Source organism: Vanellus vanellus, assembly GCF_965231255.1.
Source record: "Vanellus vanellus genome assembly, chromosome: 4".
Taxonomy (NCBI): domain Eukaryota; kingdom Metazoa; phylum Chordata; class Aves; order Charadriiformes; family Charadriidae; genus Vanellus; species Vanellus vanellus.
The window spans coordinates 20,549,976-20,574,263 of NC_138909.1; the positions used below are offsets into that span (position 1 = coordinate 20,549,976).

General features: G+C 38.7%; 1 protein-coding gene across 4 annotated transcripts in view; it reads right to left on the reverse strand.

Annotated features, from left to right (window-relative positions):
- The window catches only part of LOC309671449 (mitogen-activated protein kinase 10), a gene marked incomplete at its 3' end in the record, with an annotated part of 118,116 nt that overhangs the window by 15,062 nt on the left and 78,766 nt on the right, over positions 1–24,288 (reverse strand). Inside the window, exons 8-10 of one of the 4 annotated variants that reach the window (XM_082482683.1) lie at positions 19,254–19,325; positions 9,589–9,771; positions 7,273–7,397 (exon numbers count right to left, since the gene is read on the reverse strand). In XM_082482683.1, coding sequence (XP_082338809.1) covers positions 7,273–7,397; positions 9,589–9,771; positions 19,254–19,325 — 380 coding nt within the window. Of the gene's footprint in view, positions 1–7,268; positions 7,398–9,588; positions 9,772–19,253; positions 19,326–24,288 lie in introns of all 4 variants that reach the window. The other 3 variants (XM_082482685.1, XM_082482682.1, XM_082482684.1) reach the window with 3 other exon arrangements.

The following is a 24,288-nucleotide window of genomic DNA, read 5'->3' on the forward strand; positions in this document are numbered from 1 at the left end:
ATTCTGATTTTACAATAGATTTCCTGCGTAATATTAGTAAATAATAAATTTCCTCTTTGAACTCCGGTTTTCTGACATATAAATTAGGTGTGAAGACTGATAACAGATTCCTAAAATCTTGGGAATTCCACACAGTCATAAACACACACTATCTGTATGTTTTCATATTTTAAAAAAAAACCACGTATTTCAGTTATAGTTGGTTGAATACAGAAATTATCTTAACTGTGAGTAACACTATTCAAATCAATTTCAGAGCAATGATATATGCTCTGGAGAACCTAACACTGTGACTTTATTACCAAAGACACTGCGGCAAGCTGAGTGGGCACAAAAGAAGCTGGCTAACTATGTTAGTATGTTAGACATAAGAATTTCCTCTAAATCCAAAATCTATCTTACCCATTCACTCCATAGGTAAGCTTAAAAACTGTGATGACTGTTTCAGAGCCATTGAGGGCTTTGGATGTGGTTTGCTTTTATGCAGAAATCTGTGTGAGAGTCACAGCACTGCTGTGAAACCTCTTGCTGTTAGTGAGTAGCAAGTACCACATCTAATAACATATCCTCTTCCTCTCTGTACCAGGGAATCACAACATGTCATTTAAGGCCAACCAGAAGAGTTTAATGCTGTTACTCATCAGGAGGGAAAGGGTATTGCATTCCTACCACTTCCCATTTGTGTTAGTCTTTGCCCAGTAGAATGGACATCATGGTTTTATTGCCCCCATAACAGCCTGTGAAAGACCATAAACTTTTAATAGACTTATAAACTGTTACTGTCTCACTGGTCTGCTTTTTAACTGGACAAGGCTACTTTATTTGTTCCCCTCACATTTATAAAGCCGTAAATCTGGGCAGTCACAGAGGGTCGTTACCTCCAGGTTAAACTTCGACACCAAATTTTCTGCTTATTCCCTGAACTGTCTTTAGTGCTCTTCACATTCTACTCCAGCACACACTGACACTTCATGATACTGCAACAGCTCGCTTCAAAATTCCTGTCACATTAAATGCTTTTAGTTATCTGTCCTCCTAGGCCTCTGAACCACATGAACCCTGTACAACAAATGCCTAGCTGCCCTAGCTGCTTTTGATGAAGCCATTTACTGGGGAGAAGGAGTAATCTAACTAGGCAGCTAAGTTAACTAAATTCACCCCAATGCTATACTGGTTGAAAATGCCATCTTGTTAAATAAATGCCATCTTGTTTAATAAAGTATCCTAATTTCTGTGTTATCCCTACTCCACAGGGTTATTGATAGTGAAAGGAATCCTGCCTCATGTTACGCACTATGGGAGGAGGACTCAAAAAAAAAAAAAACAAAAAAAAAACAACACCCCACCACAAAATCTTCTTCAGTCACGTGATGAAAGACTGCACTCTGTAGAAAAGTGCTTATCAAGTGCTATGAAAGAGAGAGTGCAGTGAACGTGGGCAGATGTAACAGAGTGCAGACTTCTAAGTCCCAGTGGGGCAATCAGGAAAAACAGTGGGAAGTTAAGCACAATGCAAGTGACCAAAAGCATCTCCATCACTCATTTTCCCATCGCTCTCTTGTCAGGTTCCCTGGCCTGCACATTTGCAGGGCAGTCTGTGAAAAAGCAGGGTTGCTTCATAGAGCCTCATCATGCTGCGTATCCTAAAGGAGAATTCATTAAGGTGGTCCTCTAAAAACTTTCCCTAAGGAAGTGGCAGAATACTTGTCTTTGCTAATCCATCCTTTCTCCCACTCCTCCCCGTCCTTGCCTGCCCACTTCGCAGTCAATAGGTAAGTCCTATTGTACCTGTTGGCACTTAGCCTATGAAATAGATGCCAATCTCTGAAGCTGTGAGCTAGAGGGGTGAAGTGCTCATTCTAGGAAGAGACAAGGCCCACTTGGGGAAGGGAAAGCAAAAACTGCAGTTAGTACCTGTTGTCTGTGATATAGAAAGACAGAATGTAAAATCTGGCTTACGGCTTTTCTTCTCCCTCCACCAGGAATCAACAGAGCTATTACTTGAAATCTAATAGACAGGTACATCTCCAAATACAACATACTTCCTTGAGTAAAGGAAGACAGGAAAAGATGAAGAAGTACTCAGTAAGCTTCTGTAAAGTGCTCCTGGTCCCTCTGCCTAACAGAGGAGTTCTGATCTGGCTGTTCATCACACCCAGAATGATGTAATTCAGCTCGTGTCAGAACCCAGACAACAGAGAATTGAAGTTCTGAGCTCTTATTGAGTCAAAGACAACCAGGCTTTTCTTAAATTTATGTCTCTAAAGCTTTGTTCTCAGCAGACAGGAAAAAGAAATCTACACACCTTGCGTAAGACCAGTTGCAGAAGCCAGAATCTGATACAAGAGAAGACTCACTGAATGAAATTGTGAAGAAAGAACCCCAGTATGTTCGTAAAATGCAAGCAAGCAATTTTAAACTAGTAAGGCTCATGATTACCTCAAGGAAAATCCACAAAAGGAGGGTGGAAAAAAAAAGGACCAAATCTGATGCTGACTAACTGTGGCTTTTCTAGTGAAATACAATACACAAATGCCCACCTAAAACCTGTTTTATCAAAAGATCACCTTGGGGTAAAGATACCAGGGGACAAATGCTTCAAAAATGGCCAACTTAGTAAAAATGGCGCTTCTGAATTTCAACATCAAATAAGCAAAGAATAGAAAACAAGAGTAAAATTAAATACTCGGAGACCACAAATGCAAAATCCATTAACGGGTTTATCAGCTGTCTAAAGCAGCAAAGAGTTAGAATAGCCCAGTCTTCTGATAATCAAAATACGAGACAATACCTTTAAGAGACAGAGAAGAGTTGAACAATGTTGCAAAGGACATTAGTTTGAACAAGAATGACTACTGTGCTCCACATCAGCTCAATCTCTTTCCATCCTTTTACAATTACGTAAGTTTGCAATACTACCATGGGAAAAGAAAATATCACCACCTCTTCCTTGGGTTGGAAATCTTCCAGGCAGGGAACACAAACAATTTAATGCAACTTATTACACATTGAGAACAGAAACTTTATAGTAGCCATCTTGCCTTAGGCTGATACACATTTGCGTAAAACTTTTGTCAACCTATTCCAATCATGAACAGAGATCCTAAATCTGTACATGACCAATCATAATGAAAAATGGGGCTAAACGGTTTGAAAAAAACTATTTAGACTGTAGCCTTTAATTTACTTTTGTCCATCATTTATAAAAGCTGGCTCCCAAACATAGCTAAGATAGGTAGGCACAAAAAGTTGAGACCACACTGGGACAAACTCTTAACTGCATTCAGTGAAACTGTTAATGACCTGTACACATTCCTCTAACTTTCTGTGAGACATTTTTATAAGCTTCACAAACTAAAGCACAGTTTCTGGACAAAAAAGACCTGGACTAGTAGCATGAGGATTTTGACACAATTCAACAGTGCTTTGATCCAGAATCGTGTTCTGGTTTACATCTAGAAACAGGTTCAGCTGCAGAACTGAGGTCCAGTAGCAGATGTAAATTCCATTTCCACCTTCCAAAATTCAGTGGGCTAGATCCAAACATCCATTCGAAAAGTTACTGATGAAATACGCTGGTGCAATTGTTTCATAGCAGAAATTAATAAAATAGCTTACCAAGACAGGGAAAAATGACTTGTTCCATTCAAATTGGAGTGGGAAACTTAAGATGTACACAACCTGGAAGAATCAGACTGCAATCTTTTCTTTGTACTGTTATCCCTGAGTTTTGTTTTGGTGAAAACTAACATTAATGAGCCAGAGAACCATTTTCAGCTTTTTACATGTTATTCAAATACTACTTCTCCACGCAATTATACCCTGTAATAACTTCTGTGGTTTAGTTCAGTACAGACAAATTGAGACAGTCAGATTATTAAATGAATCAGCAAAAGTACCTACCTCTCAAAGAGCTCATTTGTTGGGCATTTTTAGATGAGTACCAACTCCTACCCCTGCTACAAAGTTGGCAAGATCTAACAAAAATACTTAAGACGACAGTCATTTTACCATTGCCCATGACATCCTTAGTACATGGCGTTAGGAAATGTTTACTGAATTTGATCCTAACTCTTCTGCAACTGGTACGAGGTGGATATTTCCATGAAGTTTGTATTTGAATGACATGCAATAAGTGTTGTGATAGTAATTCAATTCTTTATCCAATACCCTTAGTAATACAAAATTGCAACAAGAAGTAACACAGAAGTAGAACAAGGGAATTAACACAATGCAGAGCCTGGGGCTTACAGCATAATATAAACTACTGCACAAAACTGTAATCATTTAAGACACCGGATGTCAGTGCAGTGTTACAAGATACTCCAAATGGTATTCTGGATGTTACACTAGGTTCCCCTGGTCCATGTCTGAGGTCACAGACAGCTGGACACGGCCTGTTGTGCACACCAACACAGCTTTTTCCAAGAGGAAACAAGTTGCTTCATGCTTGAAGCACTAAATCACTCATGTTAACAACAAAGAAGTTTATCACATACAGGTATCTTGCTGTCTTTTAAAGAACTAGTAGCCAGTCAGACATCAAACATTCGGCCAGAAGTGGCAAGTTGTAACATGAATGCACAAGTAAAACTTTCTCTCCAGTCTAGCAACAACTAACTACTCTTTGTAGCAGTCCCAGAACCTCAGGACACTCTTTTGAGAAAGAACAGAAAGCCACAAATCTCCCATGAATCTGTTTGAGAGACTTATTCCATCATCGAGACAATGCTGAAAAACACTGACTGACTGCACTTCAACAGCTGGATCGAGAGACAAAGAAAATCCAACTGAGTTAAGTCTTCTCCGGAAAATAATTAGTAAATGATTCACAGCTAGCCACTGAAGGTGTGTCAGCATGAACAGATGAAAATTTAGAATTTAATGAACACTTAATTGTGAAAAGAATGTACTCCAGTTTAACTTTCCCTCTGAAAATGAGATAGGAAAAATAATGAGTGTCAAGTGAAGCCAGGCTCTTTCTAGAATTCCTAGCACTCTGACAAAATATGATGAATATTTATTAGCCCCACGTTCTTCTATTTAGGTTACACTGCACACAACCTGAACCTTCTTGGTTTTTAACCTTCTGTGATCCCAAGAGAAGGGTCTCTGTGCCATAGAGCAACTGGTATCAAAGCAATTCAATAACACTTGACTGTCAAAGTACTCATGATAAAAGTATTAGTATGATTCTATCGTATGTTATTGACAAGATATAGTATGTTTTGGAAGAGAAAACTTCAAAGCTAAGAGACACAGAGAAACCAGCTGGAGACACTGATGTTCAGCTCATGTTAACTACACAATAACTCTGCAAAGTACCAGGTGGGTGAAGAACACAGAGGGTTATCTAAAAATATGCGGTTCAGACAAAGATGTGAACTACAAATAACTGGGACAACATTGAGCATTTGAAGTTGAATATTTAAAGGCACTGTTCCTTCCTCACAGGACATCCTCTGTACTATGGGAGCAATGACAGTTTCATTTTCCACTGCTTTACACCTTACATAGCTATTTACTGAGCAATGAAATGCAGCCAACAGTGAAAATGCAAGGAATGTGATTTGATAGTGTGTGGCACCGCATTTGTACAGGTATCTATGGTGATAGGGGACGCATGTGAGAGAAGCCTCAATGAACTAGAATGTAATTACTGCAGGCTTTTGAGAGCCAGTGGGCTCATTAGATTCCAGCCAATTCACCTGGCAGGCAAAACGAATAATTATTATTCCTGTTTTACAGTCGCAATCCAGAGAAAGGATGTGGTTTGTTCTAGATCATGTGAGGACTCTATGGTACAATCAGAAATTAAACCATTGTCTCTTCAGCGATAGATGTACTCCTGATGTAACCCTGGCTATCTAAGAGGACAGTAATACGAGGTTCAAGATCAGCAGTAATTCTAGGAATGTGAGGCAAGTTTTTCCTTCATTATGACAAAAATTCAACCTCTGCTTGAATCTAAATTACAACTAAGAGCATACATTTGGAAATCGGGAAAATCATTACATCAAAATATCCACTGTAGCAAATTCCCTTCCTGTTCTGCATCAGAAGTGGCTCTCCATGGTTAAATTCACAGAAAAGCACATCTAAAGAGGGAATCAAATCTGTGTTCTGACATCAGAGTAGTTCCATAAAATGGAGTTAAGAAATGCATGGAAATACAAAAAAGTACCTGACAGTGGAATGAGATCTTCAAGGGGGATGTGAAAATAAAATGTACATGCCAGGGGGTAAGACACTGCAAGGTATCAAATGTTTACACTTCAGACTGAAACCTTTTTCTTGAAGAAAATTAAACAGCACACAAAACCTAAAAGCTTTCTAGATAGTAGAATCATCCCCTATAAAGCACTCCTAAGTAACATACTCTCCAAAAATCCTCTGTGCGTGAAATCTGATGGGGTTTTGTGCATTCCGTTTACTGCACTTTTCAAGAACACACACTGAATTGGAGCATATCACTGAACAGAAGTGATTTAGTTTTGCAAGGTTCAGGGTCTCAGTTTCCTATTGTAGTTAAGTAGGATTTCTGAACCTGTTGAAATACCGAGCTCTGTTTTCATACATGATTAGTATTACAGAGAACATATCTGAATTTAGACCTATACATATTATACCATGTCCCCGGAGTGCCTACAGATTGCACTGTTAACACCAACGTCATCAAGGTACACAGGGAGGTGTCTAGAGCATGACAGGATTATAAGAAAAAATTCCATTTCTGTTTGCACACAGTGTACATGTAACTAAACACTGAACTGTGGCCCAGGAAAACACATGAGCCCCTGCTTCATTTCAAGGAATAACATATGACCCGCTAAGATTTTTTGGAATCCCAACTTCAGGATTTTGTATTGTTTTGTTTAATTCTCCTCTTCTCCACCTATACCATTGAACACAAACATAGGAAGGGATGTTTGCTGTTTTCCACAAGGCAAGGTTTAGAGAGAAAGCATCTTTTGGCAGACTGACTTGTATAGCTAGAAAAACCAGGTGAGCTACTGGGTTCAAAATTTCTAGAAGAAATCAGAAAATGGCTTCATATGCTTGAGTGTTTATATGCTTCTCCCATCTACTGTCAGTTAATCCAACAACGAGATACATCCTGTCCCTACAGGTCACATTTCACAGAAATCCAAAGACCACCACAGTCACAACAACATTGTTTCTTTGTAGCACGCTCCTTATCAAGCTGCTGTAAAGCAGCAGGAGTCTATGAATCATATCTGCATTTGAAGTAAGGAGTCATGCCTCACTTACCGCCTCCACTTCTGCTGGGTCATACCAGACATTAATGTATGGATGCTGTAAGGCTTCATCTACTGATATTCGCTTGGCTGGATCAATGACTAGCATCTTTGATAAAAGGTCCCTGGCTTGGCTGGCTAGAACAGTGAAATCAGATAAACATAGCATTAGTACAAAACAATCACTGCCTCCAGAGGAGGGTTAATTGGGTTAGGAAAATAACAATGACACAACCCTTTTATAGATTGTATGTATTTCTGCCCCTTGCCTTGTTACAGCAAGAGTTCTTCAGTAATCATTTTAGGTCGGATTCATTAGGAAGGTGCCCACATCAGGACTGCATACCATAAGTCCCCTAAAAAGCTTCCATGAGATTTTACATGTTGTATGCAGATTCCAGGTAGAGGGATGAATAATAATATACCTATGAAAAATGTGCTTGAGGTATCTGTATTATTGCCAGGATCAGAAAACAAAAGCCACATAATGAAGTCTAAAATTATGGCACTGCTAAATCAAAGCCCAAAACTTACAAAACTTACTCTTACAGTGGCTCAGAAAAGCATCCAAACTTTTCTGTACGTTTTAAAGTTTTTCACTTAGCCTACTGGGAGGCATTAACTATTTTAGTGAAGAATAGGTACTGGACTTATCTTAGGCATCCCATTAGAAGCAATATGTCAAATCTGTAGCTTGGGATGCACACATAACGGTATGGAAGTGCCTCAGAACTCCTCAAGTCTTGTTTGTCCCACTTAAGAAGGTTTAAATCAGTGGGACGCATCATCCTCCACTACAAAAATGCACAGCCTTGTATATACATTGGGTTTCATGTTGCAACATTGATTCATTTTATCTGATAATATAGCCTATTGTGCCTATCAGGCCACAAACTCATCCTTCTATTACTCAAAATTTTACTGTTTAGAGTTTGTAACATATATAATACCATCTAAACCCATCTAAAGAAAATGATAACAACATACATTTCTAGTATTACTATCAATGTAGTGCTCTAAGCTCTTCCATGCTCAGAATTATTTCCTGTGTAAATGAAAAAGAAAATGAAAGGAAAAAAAAAGTGAAAAGATATAAGTGCAAAAATATTATTAGGTATCTTATCAGGCATGGGTGAGTAAAAGTAATATCAAATTAAACCATTAACATTACGTTATGGTGAAATATTTAGGCAGGACACGGGATGGTACAATGATAAACAAGCAGATTTTTTTTAATGCACTGTTTCTTGTTCTGTGGCTATATCTTAAAAACTGGCATTCAGTATGCTCAAATGCATGTGCTTCCTGTACCCAAAAGATAACAACACTGTTTGACAGTCATTTCTATTCGTTAGCTCAAAATCCAAGAAAATTCTGTTATTCAATTTTATTGTAGTAGGAGTATAAAATTCCATGTATCCAAAAGCATCTGCTCAGACCTTTCTCTTTGATCCAAGAGCTGAGACAGCAGCCTTGCTATGAAACAGTTGTTAATTGGAAGAGTATTCTGGCTAATGTAATGGCATGCAAATTGCAAGCAACTGAAAACCATTACATGCCACCGTAGTATGCGGCTCCAAGTACTCAAGTGGTGCAGAACTGATACACGGTACAAGTTTGCAGAGGTTCCAGAGATGTGTTGAGAAATCCTTTGTAAAGTAAACACACATTAATCACTCTTTCCAATTGAAGGTCAATGCCCAGTTCAAGTAAAACAAGACTTCAATATACGATTAAAATAATTGCAACTTATATTTTACGTCGCACTGTAATTAAGTTTGTGCTCTACTTCACATGTTCAAACCCACTTGCAGCATTCTGCAAAAGAAGAAATCCACTCATAGCAGATATTAAACCTCAGCTACACGAAGACCATTTTGGCTGATGTTGCTGCTCTCTTTCTATTGTCTAGTAAAGGTAGAGCTATGAGGCAGGCATCTGGCTGAACCGGTATTTTTCACCTAAAACAAAACAGTGCAAGTGCTGAGATTTTCCAATGGAAGTTCTACTGTTCCTTTGTGTTACAGGTTTAAGAATGAGAGTAAAGGAACACCTCAGTTCCTCGTGGTACAGAAACACCACACAGAAAACCACGGGGATTTTCTCAAAACATCAGTGATAACATATGTTCCCGTGGCTGCCCAAGCACCAAGGTCTCCAAAAATTATTTCCAAAAGCTGCCTCTCAGCTGAACAAAACCCATGCAGTTATTTGTCTCTACAACTAACTGCATTAAAAGGGAGTGCAACTAAAGAGAAGAAAAACAGAAAAAAACCTTCATTGCATTGCAGCTGTTGACATATGAACCATGTTGCTTTGACAGACATACCTTTGAGTTTGTTGTGTTCCGAGTCAGCTGGAAAGAGAGAGTCTGGAAAAAGTTTGGGGAAAGTGAGGCCAGCGTACTTGGGTCTGTTCTCAACGTAATTCCGTACTGTTGGCTGCAGCTTCTTCATGAATTCTGGACAGGGTGTTCCCAGCTGCTCAATAACTTTATTCCACTGATCAATATCTGAACATCAGTAGTTAAGGAAAACAAAACACAAACCCATGTAGGCTCCTGACATTTCTGTTTGCATGTTCTCTGGGAATCCTTAGAGTTGTTTAACTCACTTCATAACATCTTTGCAGTCACTATCTTTTTTTCATCATTATGCCTCCAGGTCCTACAGGCTGCAAAGGGCAAAACTCTCTCTCACAACTATACTTACTTGACCACCACCACAGGAAAATACACAGCTTCCTCTCTTTGGGTCAAGACTTGTTACCATTTTTATTTTTAACTTGCAGGTAATTGCCTCCATGACACCTTGGCTACGTGGGCACAGCAGGGAAGAACAACATGTTCACCTGCCCTCTTTATTCAGCCTGTGGAGAGTGACACCCAGCTGGCTCAAGGGAGTTCTGCACAGGACAGAAGTCATCTTCAACTCATTTGCTTCGCGATAGTATGTTTACTCTCTCCAATAACTTTATTGGTGCTAATTTTGCTAAAAACACCCAACCAGCAACACCTCAAGAGCAATTTGTTTGACTTTATAAGAATGCACTGGGATTCATTTTCTATAGACAAATGATGTCTCAAATATAGACAGGTGTTTATCTTTAACTGCAAAAGTGATGGCTATATTGCTAAACTGACTAATAAGAAACAGGCACTCATGCTTGAAAAGAAATTGTATACAGGCAATTGGTACTGAGCTCTTTTTTTGTTTTGGTGTTGATTTTTTTAGTTTCCTTGAGATAATAATTAAGTTACTAACTGATAGGTGTTATGTAGCTCTTCCAGCCATGTTCAGAACAAGCCTTAGTATGAAAAAAAAAAAAAAATTAAAAAATTATTAAGAAAATGTCTATAAAATCAGCACCATCTCTACATCACACTAACAGTTCTAAGAATCTGATGACAACATTAAAAAAAAGGAAGAGTACATGAAGCCATGTGAATATCGATGCTTAGAAATGTGATGGAGGGAGTTTCATTAAGAACATACAGGAAATAAAAAGCTTTTAAAAGAAAAACACTCAAAGCATTTCAGCACACAGGTGTTTTTTCTAATATTATTTTTCTAAATTATTATTGTCATAAGTGTTGTAAGTGTGGAGTAGTTTCCCAAATAGTAAAGACAGTTCCTCACAATCTAGGAGAGAAATCAGGTCAACAGAATAGAGATAACAAGAAAAAAAAGTCAGGCAAAAAGCTGCTCTTTGATGCAGCACAATTTCAGATTTTCAAAAAAGTGTTTCAGTTTAGGGAAACGGAAACTTAATATTTTCACATACCATGAAAAGTCAAGACAGACTTAATTTGGGTTCACCTGAACTGTCTTATTTGCACAAAAATCAAATAATCCAGGTAAAAATTGCAGCTTTACTAATCAAAAGTGTTTAAAGGAATAAAAACAATTTGAACATATGCTTTAAGAATGCTGAAACAGTGTTTTAAATGGTTTTAATTTCAACTGAAAAAAGTTGCTAGAAATAGCAGTGGTCTGTAACGAGTTTTTCTGAATAACTTTCATTTTTTAAACTAAATCAAAGAATTATGTAGGACAACACTTCCCACACAAACACTCCATAGCTTGCATGTATGTTCTGTGGTCCATGAACAATATCTTTTTCTTAACAGAAAATTAAAGAATTGCAACAAAAATAAAGTTATCCAAGACTACAGCTGCTCAAAGAGTAGCTTGAATATTTCATTAAACATTTTATTAGAAAATAAAGTGTTTTGACATTTTAAACTTGTATTCAAGTTAACACAACTAATTGGTTGCTGGATGGACTATTTCAGTAGCAGGTCTTTCTGAGTACGTTGAAAATAGGGAGTGTGTAAATGCTTTGCAGAGAAAAACAGAGAATACAGAAAAGAGCGTGCTTTTAGTTGTGCCAAGAGAAGATAAGTGGGTGAGAAAGCCAAGCTATAAAAGTATCAGTGGAAGCATTACCTGTGTGGATTGAGTGAAGGTCATTTGGTAAACAGGGAGGACCAAACACAGGGCTTGCTTCCATGCAGATGTCAGAAGCTTATGCTTGTATACAGCAGGTTAACCATCTCTCAGGCACTTAATGAAGGCCAAAAAGAGAGAGATCTTTGGGATTACAGAATATTGTGGGACTTGGACATGTTGAGAGGGAAGATGTAGTAAGATGTTCTGGATGTGCATGATAAAGGAAAAGAATTAAAAAAGATCCCAGAATAGGGCCTACGTGGCAGGAACCAGTGTCATCACCAGGGTGACGGAGAGGGGAGAAGGAGAGTCCTCAGACAACGGGCCAGTGCTTGCTGCACATGTTTCTTCTAAGCTGATGGAAACGTTCTCACTAAGAGTCAACAGACAAGCAGGCTACCACCCGTGACCGGAAGATTTTAAAAGATGGAAGAAGCTTCATGAGTCATCAGTGCAAAGATGACAGGCAAAGCCAAGAGAGCTGGCAGAGCCACCATGTTCCACTTCTTGACTAGCCTTGATTTGCAGGAGGACAGCACTGGAGCTTTGGCAGCCCTGGCTTGCACCAAGGAGCAAAAATGTCAGGCTTTACATCACAGCAACTTCAGGGACTGGTTTTGAGTAAATGAATGATCTGAATGGATAACGGCGTTTCTTTACTGTGTTATTTCTGACTTATGTTGCTCAAATACTGCCAAAACCCTTAAATAAAATATATTCACTTGCTCCTTATATACATATATATCTATACACACACACACAAATTGACATGATGGAGCACTCAGGACCAGTTTTTGTCCTTACAATAGCAATAGCAAAATCTTGCCCAGTGAGAGCAGGTGGAGACTGAGTATTTTTCAGTCAGATGGACACACACATTTTCTCTCTAGTATTGTTTCTCCACTTACAGTGCCTTACTAGCACTGGATTATATTCTGAGGTCCAACACATGAAAATGTGCAAGAATGTAATACTGTTCTTCCTGAATACTGGTCCGGCTCCATTTCATTGTTATGTTTTATACAATCACTGGTTGTAATGCATCTGTGTCACCCCTGATGATAAGAGGTTGTACCCATCATGGTATGAAATGAAAAAAAAAGTTTTTTGAAAAAATGCTGAGGTTTACTTGTTGAAGCAAAGAGAAGCAGCTTTCTGTAGCTGGGAGTCAGAATTAACTTCAGCAATTCTGCAGAAAACAAATGTTACTACAGTCCTAACGTAAATAAAAACCTACCGTAGGTTACATTAACCAATGAGTGATTGTGACTATAGATGTTATTTCCACAACAACTGAAAAAATGGTACTACCAGTTAATGATCACATAATTCTGACAGAAATTTCCCAGAAATTAACCTGTACTTGAGTGAAAAAAACCCTCAAAATAAAACTTGTGCTAAGAGAAGGCCCTGTTTTTCCCCTTGAAATTAAGCAAATGTTGGACAGACAGGAATTTGGAAAGGATTACTACCCAAAACTCTGGAAGATGATGAAATGTCTGTTTTAAAGCTGTTTGAATCACCTCAGCTGTCCCTTGCCCCAAACAAGATCAAGGAAAATGTGTCAACTATACACAATAGCTGTAAGACTTAAGGCAGAAGAAAGGTCCTAACTGGGATTTATTAGTTTGTCATTGGCATTAACACTGTGGTGTTTTTACTAACATTAAGATGGCCAAAGTTACAGCAAAGAAACTTATTTAAGAAAATAGTTCTAAAATGTATATCTTTTGAATGAAGATTTATCTTCAAGTTATCCTCATGTTGCCTGAAGTCCCAACCACCTTTTCTCTTTGTGCTCTAATACCTTCTTAAGGATTGTCCTCCTTTGCTTTCTAAATACTTGGTTATTTTTTCACAGTGAATTCATCTATTTAGAGGTGTGGGCTGAAAGTTTACCATTACTTCTTTTGTTTCTGTTACCGTTGATGTAATATGTGTTTAGTATTTCAGAAGTGTGAATTAAGGACCACTGTTTTGTTCCTTCAGTTGGCCTGCAGACTTCAGTTAAATTACATTTATGCAAATATTCAAACAATTGAGGAAATGGAGCTGGCTATAAGGGAAACCTTACAATTCTTCTGTTTCAATCAGAAAATATTAAAAGCATTTCTACAGTTGCACAAATTAATAGCTTCTGATTAAAAAATGAAATTTAGACAAAAAATTATTGTTTTTATACTCAAGCTAGCTAGCCTCAAAATGTCAATAATTTTTCTTTTTCATTCCGATGTTATGTCTGTGTAAATTATACAATTTTTTTGAATTGTATTTTCTTGTGATCAACAGCAAGGTTTTGCAGGAGAATGTTTTAGTTCTACTGCAATACAAATAACAACATACTGTGATGCATGTATAGTTAAGCCCGTTCATTCTTCCCTAGTAGTCAGAAACTTGTCAGTGCTCAGCTGTTTAACCTTTAGCAGTGACGTACTGTAATCATTCATCTTTCTTTTCGTCAAAAAAGAGGGTGAAAAAAATCTCCTGTTGCAAATCCAACAGCCAACCAATCACTAGAACCCAATCATCGCTTTTCCACGCTACTCCAAAGTGTGGCTGTGCTAGGAAAGCCTCTTCCTAAAATCCTCCTCAATCAATATCAGGGGACTGTGATGTGAGGAACAATTAATTCTGCTAAAATGTCTGTTTATAACAGAGCTTTTGGATTTGCGGTGGATGGTGGTGATGATGGTGGGGAATCATGCTTCCCTGCCCAGCATAAAGGACTCCACTTTCTTCACCTATTAAGCAGCACATTCACACTAGCTTCACCGCACTGGAGCAGGATTTGCTCTTTCTGGCTAAATGTACTTCTTCTGGAGATGGTTAGGACTAGGGCATGTCAAATCCTGCTTTTGTTAAGGCAAGGCACAATGAAGACAAAATGGACACGGAACTCTTCATAGCAGACGGGCAGGGTAACTTCATCTGTTTTCAATCTCAAAATCTTAAAGGAACCACCTTTCTTAAAGTTTTCTCCTTAAATGTGCATGTTCCACTAATGAAAACTGACTGCGTTGCTTCAGGTACAAATTTTTGATGCTCCCAACTTGTCAAAATTAGAATAATTACTATAAGCAGCTCTGTATTTCCCTCCCCAACATCAAATTGTCACACAAACTGTAAAGTTGATAGCTCAACTCATTTTCATTTTTTTTAAATCAGACCTTTTTTAAAAACAAATAGTCTGGTAATAAAAACCAAGCTAACCAACTTCGCGGTGGGAGACATCAGCATCAGATACCTATTTTTTTGAGAGTCTGATAATTTACATACTGATGTCAACGTAGTTTACAAAAACAACACAAAATAAATTGAAAATGCTAGCATCTGACAAGACAGCAAGTGTACAGCACTTTCTTTGCCAAGGTGAACACTTTGAGAAGAATGTGACATTCGCAAAAATTTGAATGTAAAAGAAAATATTTTACAACTTTAAGAATAGTGGTTGCTATTTATATGCTATACTAGGACATGTGGTGATAATAAAAATAACATGTGGCACATAAAATTACTTCAAAAGATTACCACTGATCATTTGGAAGTTAGAAGATAGCAGTGTTGGTTGTGTAGCTGTCATTAATCCTTTAGATGCATATCTATCATGACACCTCCACTAAAATTTTGAACTGCTATTTTTTATTAGCTGGCACTTTTCATTCAGTTGCTGAGCATCTTTGTTTACACAGCAGCAAGGAAATAAGTGCTTCGTGGATAGTCTGGATACCGCAGCACAGGATTGCAATCTTGCCCTCAAGAAAGTATTACCATTTCCCTGGTGGATGTCTCCTCACCATTGCAGTATCTACTCGTACTACTCCAGGCTGTTTCTAGGCTTCTAGAACCTTCTTTGGTGGTACACTTCTATCTTTGTAATGAGCACAGCTGGATGCACGATGATCATGTACCTAGCCTAGGAGGTGACCTGTGAACATTAGCATTATTAAATACTTTCTAAATTAACTGTAAAACTGTGCATAAAACTCCTATATCCCAATTTCTGTGACATGCATAACATGTTTGCAGTTGTAGAATAAGTCTCTGTAAGTGGATAGCTTGTATGGCCACCTATGATTTATACTAAGAGAAGATGGCATCGCGCTAACCTCATGTTTCTCTGCTGAACTTGTCTCCCTGTAAGCAGACCCAAATACAGAATTTAAAGGCACATTCTCTCTTGTCCGCCCAAAATGCATTCAGCAGTTTAAAAAAAAACAAAAACCAACATAAAAAATATCCATATATAACTACTCACAGCTATATAACAGGTCACCAGAGGACTAAGGCACCTTTTTAACTTGTTCAGATCATTTATGCAGTGGTGATAAAAGAGTAACAGTCTCCCTCATAAAATTTTGAGAACAGCACATGGAACAAAAGTCAACTCACAGGTACAGTCAGTTTTCCAAATTGCTCCTGAGGCAACACAACAAAACCATGTTGTCGTTTTCTCCTCACTTGAGGCACAAGTATATCCAAAATTCGTTATAATAGTTTCTCTGTAAGCAAAACTACTGCTGTCAACCTTGAAAAGAAGTTTCATATAATGTTTAAAAAAAAAAAAAAAAAAAGCAAGCTTTATCCCACAATTAACTGCATCACATGCACACACCAAAAATGGTAGACAAATAGTAAAATTTCCAGGATCAGTAAAGACCCAGGGGATTTTGGACACTGCAAAGCATTCACTCACAACTGGAGTTTTAAAAACAGTAGAGGTGGATTCTGTTCTCAGGTCCACCCAAACGATTTCAGTGAATTCAAATGGATTACCAGAGTGGAAGAGAGCTGCAGCCTAGCTAAGCACTCCACTCCGCACTTAGTCAAAGGCATTTCCTATTATTCTGCTTGTGAATTTTCCATGACCATGTAAGATGGCTCTATTTTGCTACAGAAGTTGTTTCAGTTAGCTGAACAAACCATTTAATTCTAAAGAATAGGAGAATATCAAATGACCTATACTCCTTAACTGCTGGGAAATGGCAAATAGCAAATTTTGCAGTCAAATATATGACTGACAATGCATTTCTCGTGAATATTCAATCTTTCCATTTCAAAACTGTTTTTCACAGTTATTTATGCATAAAAATGGACACAAATTAGTATCTAATACTCTTCAAATCACAGTGTGGTTGCGAAATGAAGCACTGCCTGTGAAATAAAAATTGCTGATAACAAATTCTGGTACACTGCCAGTCTTAACTGATTTTACTCCCATTTTATGTCAAAGAGGAAGGCTTTTTTATTTTAAGAAACAGATATCTAATTACTCTTGCTCCTACTACACTTAAATCCATCCTTAAGTATGCTGCCCTCAAGCTCTTAGAGCTCATAGTCGCTGCTGATGGAATTATACATCTGCCCAACTCCATCACACATCTGAAGAAATATTTTTTACAGAAACGCTACGCATTGCCTATGCAGATTTAAGGAAGAAGATGCCATGAGGTCACCAATCAATCTCCGCAGGCTGGGTTTGCCCTTGCTACTTTCTGACTGGTTTTCAGCTGCATGGACGGGCACAGGACTGAAAAGTGCCAAACCCCTGCCAGCAGCTGCTCTGCAGCAGGGGAGAGGTGGATTTGGAGAAGAGTTGGCTTTGAGGAGGGGTGCTCAGCACCCTGAAAGAAAGCAACGGCATCGTTCTCTGTCCACAGAATAGACACTCACAGAACAGCAGAAGAAAAGCAGAGCGGTACATAAAACGCAGTGCAAATTAGCAACATATTATAAATACAAATGACGAATGTGAACTCAGTTACAGAACAATCCCAAACAAATCAGCAGCCGGTAATGCCAATCTCTGTGGGGTTATTGCCATAATAAACAGCACATAATGGTTTAATTATAGAGGCTTTGCATGATTTCTTTTTAACAAATATGCAGCTGTGTCAAAGAAAACAGTTTTTGAAGTGCTATATAGGATATGCTCAGTTCTTTTTGTGCTTACTTGGGGATTTCTTTAAATGATATCTTACAAAAGTTAAGTCTATTAACATAAAAACAGTTCCGCTAACCCCCACACTTAAATTTCTCACTCCACAGTCACAGCAAACACAAGCACAGCCTGGGCCAACTCTTCCTGGAGCACAAATAGGTGCTAATGAGTTACATTAATACATAGAAGGGGAAGGTTTACTTTCACATATGCAGATGAGATGTGCTCCAGGTCATATGAAAACTCATGGGAGTTTTAGCGTTCGTTTCAGTATGCATATGACCATCCAACGTTTTGGACAAAACACAAATCCGAATCTTACTAGACAAAGCTGTGAAACTATTAATGATACTGTTGTCTAATTTCATTCCTTTAATGCTCTTTAGAGAATTTTTCCACATTTTAATCAAAATATTAAAGCCTTTAAAGTGTGAATGAGGCCAAAAAGTGAAGCGCTGAACTGAATTAGTAAGTATGGATATATATGTACACACACATATATAACTAAGTGTACATGCACACACATTCAGAGAAAGTTACATAAAAATGAATAATGCCCAAAACTCCTCTGTCATTTATCTAAGTACAGGGTTTAAATTAGAAGGAAAACTTGTACACAAGTCATCTCCATTTCTCATTTGTGGAATCCTACAGACCATGAATCACTGGAGTCAGACCAAGCATGCACGGAGCTCAGTTGCAGTTTGCACAAGAAGAAACCACTTTCACAATCTGATAAATGACAGAGTATATATCAAAGCTTTAATAAAGCATCAAATAAAATAAGAATTGTGGCTGCCGCAGTCCTGAATGCCAAATGGTCTCTAAGGAAAACATACATATACCTAGTCTGCTCGGACCACTTGTCTACTGGTTTAATGCATTTATCTACAAATCACTTCTGTTGATGTCAAAAATACATTCTGCTTTCACATAAAAGCTACATGTACTTAAATAAAGGATGAGAGACTGAAGTCCCTTACAATGGTTTCCAAGGATATTCCCAGCCTTTTGAGTCATCAAATTGCTACAGAATGAAGTGATAATTTTTGTCTTGGGAAGCAGAAGTCCTCCCCACACTGAAGCCATTTCCTACTTTCCTACTTCAATACCACTTGCAGAGCAAAAAGCAAAGAAATAAGCATTTCTGAAAGTCGTGTCCAAGTTAATCATACCTTCTTCCTAAAATGCAGAACCTCTCACACACCATCCTGAGGTAAACAGTGACTTGTGCCTACTATGCTACAATCTGAACCTAAAAAACCTTGTCATTTATGAAACACCCCCCTCCCCACCTCCCAATAAATAAAGAAACATTTATAACAACAAAACTAAAACCAAGTGGTCACTGGATGCAGAAAGCGATTCCGATGAAGGATGTTGTTTTCCATCTCCTTACACTATACTTGCTGCGGTTTCCACCTAAGACTTTTACTGACAGGTAGTAATGTTCTCTTGATATTCTGGCTTGCGAGGATTTCGCAGTGGGACTTAACGCAGCTCTTTAGATACTGTACAAAGGTATGTCAGCACTAGTGGGAAGGGGCTGGAGGGGAAAGGGTTGGTGGTACCTACTGAGGCCAAAACAGCTGCTAGGAAGGATACGATCAGTGCCAGGAAACAACACAGCACCTTTAATCATTTCTCCCATGATGCACCCTACTGACCACATGTCAACTGAAAACAAAAATGAAATGAAGGTAAACAAGAAAACAGGAACAGAACAACAAATAAATGAGAAGACTTATCCAATCATGCCATAGCACAGAGCCTGCAGCCCACACCACAGACACAGATCTGCCTTTCACTCTCTGCAGACGCTTCTCTGCTTGAGCATGCAAATTTCATGACAACATAGCAGGTCTGAGAAAAATTGACTCCAACAGTTTCCTTTACCCCAGTGTGGATGAAAAACAATACTATTAAATAAAGAAAACCAAGTGAGACCCGCGGCTGGCTACTGTGTCATAATACGACTTTGTAGTTAAAATTTACCAATTAATTTTGTCTTTTTTGAATTTTCATTTGCATTCATTACCTAGGTTTATACTGCTTTGTATTGTAAATGAATGCTGGTCTCTGTATTCAATAAGGATATGCAAATCGCTTTTCCTTTATCCTTTCAGTTACCAGAGATACATGCATATTTTCACAAGCTGAACTGCCAGAAGCCACAAAAGCAACTTGGGTCCTTGTGAAGACATATCTACTTCTTATTCAGGGGTATGAATAGAATTTGTTGAGACCATTCTACTCCAATAATGCTTGCTTTAGAGCCTGTTGGCTCACTTCCATTGAATCTCCGTGAAGCCAGCAGTCCATAATAGGGGTCTTGAGAATCTCATAAGATTTCCATTTGCCGTGATAGGAAATTGTGATTTCTAAATAGGACGGTTGAGACACAGAAGCACTAAGCTGTACCTTCTGCATTGAAATTCAGAGCAAACCAGGGGACTATTTACCTCGTACAGAGAAGAGCAGTTCAGCCAGGTCAAACAAAGCTAACCATAATCTATGCTGAGATGAAAATCAGATTCCCTCTACCGGGTATGGGATTAAGGTGGCGTTTTCCCCCATACCAATACCATGAAACCACATTACCTCTGCTCTCCTTGCTCTATGATAAGTCATAGGCCATGGAAGCAAGAAAAGGGACAGACTGGTTTCTCAGGGCCAGAAACTGGGAAAAAAATGAGAGTGTCATGCTGCTTGGTTAACTTTACTCTTATAATTTCATATTAAGCAACAGTTTAAAGTGAATTTCACTTTGAAGGAAAATGTCCTGTCTGTGGAAATCTTTACATGCCTGGGTCTAAGGTTCCCTGTTGCTTTATTTAGCATATGAAAAGCTTCATCACTACACAATAAATAAATCAATAAACAAACAAAGAAATAAATAAAAGGCTACTTGTTTGGGGAGCAATAAGCAAACCTAGAGATGCAAATTATTGCTGCGTTCATGACAAGCTAAATGGCATGCAAAATATCAGGAAAAGATAGAGCAAGCAGTTGTTTGTTCATCTGTTATTAAATCCTTTTTATTTTCAGAGGCTGCCTTCTAATGGTACTGCTCTATGTTGTGCGCAAGAGCACACACACAGAAGCTGAACTAGTGACTTACTAAACTGTAAACTGTAAAGCAGAGATGATTATTCTCCTCTACTCCCGAGGTTTTAGGAAGGAAGCTTTTCAAAAATTTCCAAATCAGAAGAAGCAAAGGTGAACATCTGAATATAACCAACGTCCAAAGAGAAAAAAACTGTGCCTTCTTGACTGCTGCCTCTTTTTCCTCTCCTGAGCCAATTAGAAATAAGTCAAATTAGAACCCAGAGTTTCACTGCGTGTTTAAGAAAAGTAGTTAGTTGGAAGTTAGGAGTTTCAGCATATGCAGCAGCAGCTGTCAGAAGCCCCAGTTAAGGCACTGAGACTCATGCAAAGCTCCATAAGGGACTGCAGTGCAGAGACCTAAGCCTCAATCCTCGGTTTCATTTAGTCCAACGTCAATCAAGATGTAGTCTGAGTAATTTGTCATACAAGCATCAGAAAAACAAACCAACCGCAATCTCCAAACATTTGCACGCAACTCCAAAGCACTGAAAATTTACATTTGGTTTAAGGTTTTTTCTAAATGCAAGATATTCACAAAAACTGGCAATGCTCCACCAACACGTGGAATATCCCTAAGCTTAATCAAATGCAGGCTAATTTATAGTAAGAGAGACCTCTGTGTGACTCCAGGTAATACTTCAGTTTAGCAACTATTTGCCTTGATGTTTCAGGATCACATGAAACTGAGTGTTAAAGAATTAAACCTATGATTTTTCACGACTCACTGAAGTGCAATTGCTGAGATTTGGGTAGGTCTTGATGAGAAGCCCTCTCATCATTAGAATACCCGTGTCCTGGATTCCTAAGAGTAGGGGTTTTTTAATTTGTTCAAAATCTCTACAAACCAGATTATTGCACAGAGCTGCTCTGAAATGCATTCCTGAGTGTGTACATATACTTCAAAATATAACTAAGTTTTCCAAGGACACCAAATGTCTCCCTGGCATAGCCACCTTGAATAAATGCCCACCACAAACCACATGCAAGTGTTTTCCTCAACAAAGGAAATATTTAACTCATACAGCAAATCTTAACCTCTGGGCCAACTCCTGGTTCTGATTCCATGCCAAACAGTTAAAAAATACCCTCTACAGTGATTGTGTCAGGGCTGTCTTGTAAAACCTTTGGGGAATGAATCTGTCCTCCACAGGAACCTCAAACCTGGGGGCTTGGATAGAGTTTGGGGAGGCTGAACAGTTGCTCTGTTGCCACATATGCATTCCCCCCGCGCCTTCATGTATCCTTCATGTATCCTGAGGAAGCAGTCTGGTCTGGCTGCTGACATGGCCCTTCACAGGGAAGGTGACCGGAAGAGATGGTGAGGAGAGAAAGGAGAGCTAGGGTGGAAGAATATTAATAAGATATCTGTTCCTCTTTGTGCTTTAGTCTCATGTACTTCCTGACCCAAGAAAGTGTTTGCTCATCCTTCCAGGTGTTGGATACCCTTCAGCAAAAGTGCAGAAGGATCAACAATTGTAGAACTAGACAGGGATGTTTCTGTATGGAAAGGATCTGATCTAACCTTCCATGGACACCTCCCTTGTAAGTCGGCTGTAGCTGCAATTTCTTTTTCTGTTTCTGCAGAAGGTTGCTCCTACCATGCTGGATGAACTGGAAAAGCATGGGTGTCACTGATACTGAAGACACCATGGTTTCCTTCCTCATTCCTCTGTAATGGCCCTGCACTCCTTTCCTGCCAAACTGCAGGTTCTCTGGGACTTGACAAAACACAATGAAAGGGAGCCTGTAAGGAAAATCTGCAAATGTCCTTGCTAAAATTCCTACTGAGGTGGCTCTTCAGACCTGCCCTCAGTCAGCTCCAGTTTGCATTCAATGAAAATCATGACATTCAAATTAAAAATGAAATGGCAAATGAAATGTATGCCACGGGAAACTCTGGAGACCAGAGATGCAGGCTCAGCTGAATAAGCTTTGCTATCTTTCTCAACCTCATGGACTAGTTCACACTTTCTCTCTGCCCAGAGCACGAGAATGCCATTCACGTTTGTATTAGCTCCTGTTTTAGTGATGCAGAAATTGTCCCTTTGCAAGCTGAAAAGAGATGATCATGTCCTCAAAACTGACTTGGGAAAACTATGATAGACATATTTACGAAGCAAATCATGATACCTGATTTTATTTGTGCAACTGTAGTCCAAAATATTTAGCACACAATGATGTCTTCCCAAATGCTGAGGTGCAAACTCTAGTTTCATTTCAAGGTGACCGAGCATGCCTGTCACAAGACAGTGACCTTCTCTCTCCAAATCCTCCTAAAATGGAAAGACACCTTGCTGGGTAGGACCTCCCTTTACCTCCATCTCTGTTGCTGAGTGCTCCTGCAGATCTGCAATGAGGTCTGCTCTGAAGAACCACTTCTAGGCGCTTACTTGAATTTTCAGGAAGAAAAATACAGTAGTCTGTATTGGACACTGTACTTTGTTTTTAAAGGTTTTTCTGTTATTTCTATGCAATAAAAAAGGACATGGTTTATAAAAATACTTGATAATTATTAGTAATAATGGGCAAAGCTGCTTTTTTTTCACAAGCTCCAGATAGTACAGCTACAAAGGCTTCAGACTGCCAGTGCCAATGAAAGTTTGTGATGCGCTGCACTCCTAATGACAATTGTGAAGATGGCTCAAAAACTTGAAAAAGGCTAAAAGCCTACTAAACCCACCAAAACCTTCCTTCCCTCAATTCTGTCTAAATCATGGCAAACTCCCAGTTTTGTGACATTCCAATCTCAGGACCTCACTGAGATAACAAAAACCTTCCCTTCGTGCTTGTATTTATTATATGAATGGATTTCAACATGTTTTACCAAGTGCTCAGCACAGTATCAGATCAATCCATTAAGATTTCCTGAGAAAGTCTTTCCTTTCTAATTTGAAACACCACTTTCCATGTTATTATTAAAACCTTAATATTTCTCAATAACAGTAATAGGGTTCCAAAGTGTTTGAATATTGCATTATTGACTTCTAATTTACTACTACAACTGAAGCTGCAAAACACTGTAGAGTACAGCTACTCTCCTGACAGATTCTAGATGGAACCGAAAGGGAGTTGCCACAATTTTAAAAGTGTGATGCTTCAAACCAATGTATGAATTTCACGCTCTTTTTTTAAGAAAAACCAAACCTTTCTGTGAGTTCCAAACTTGTATGCATGATGCCTTCCTATGACGCAGCTGAGCTGTCACTCTCTGGGATTCAGACTAACATGCTCACCTTCATTTGGCATAGACAGAATTGATCTGCAGTAGACAGGCAGGTGCCAGAGCCGGGCCCAACTGGAAAAATGCAGAAGGAGGAATGAATCACATCCAAATTTGTGCTCTTCCTCAGAGGTTAGCTCTTAGGTTGCAGTGCCAAACACCAAGTGCTGAAAAACTATTGTTTTTCATTGGGAACTTGTGCTTCACTGTCCCTTTCAGGACAGCAGAGCTGGCAGAGGGACTGGAAGGGATGTCACAGGATATTAAGAGGCACATATATATTACGAAAAGGCCATGGGAATCCTGAGATGC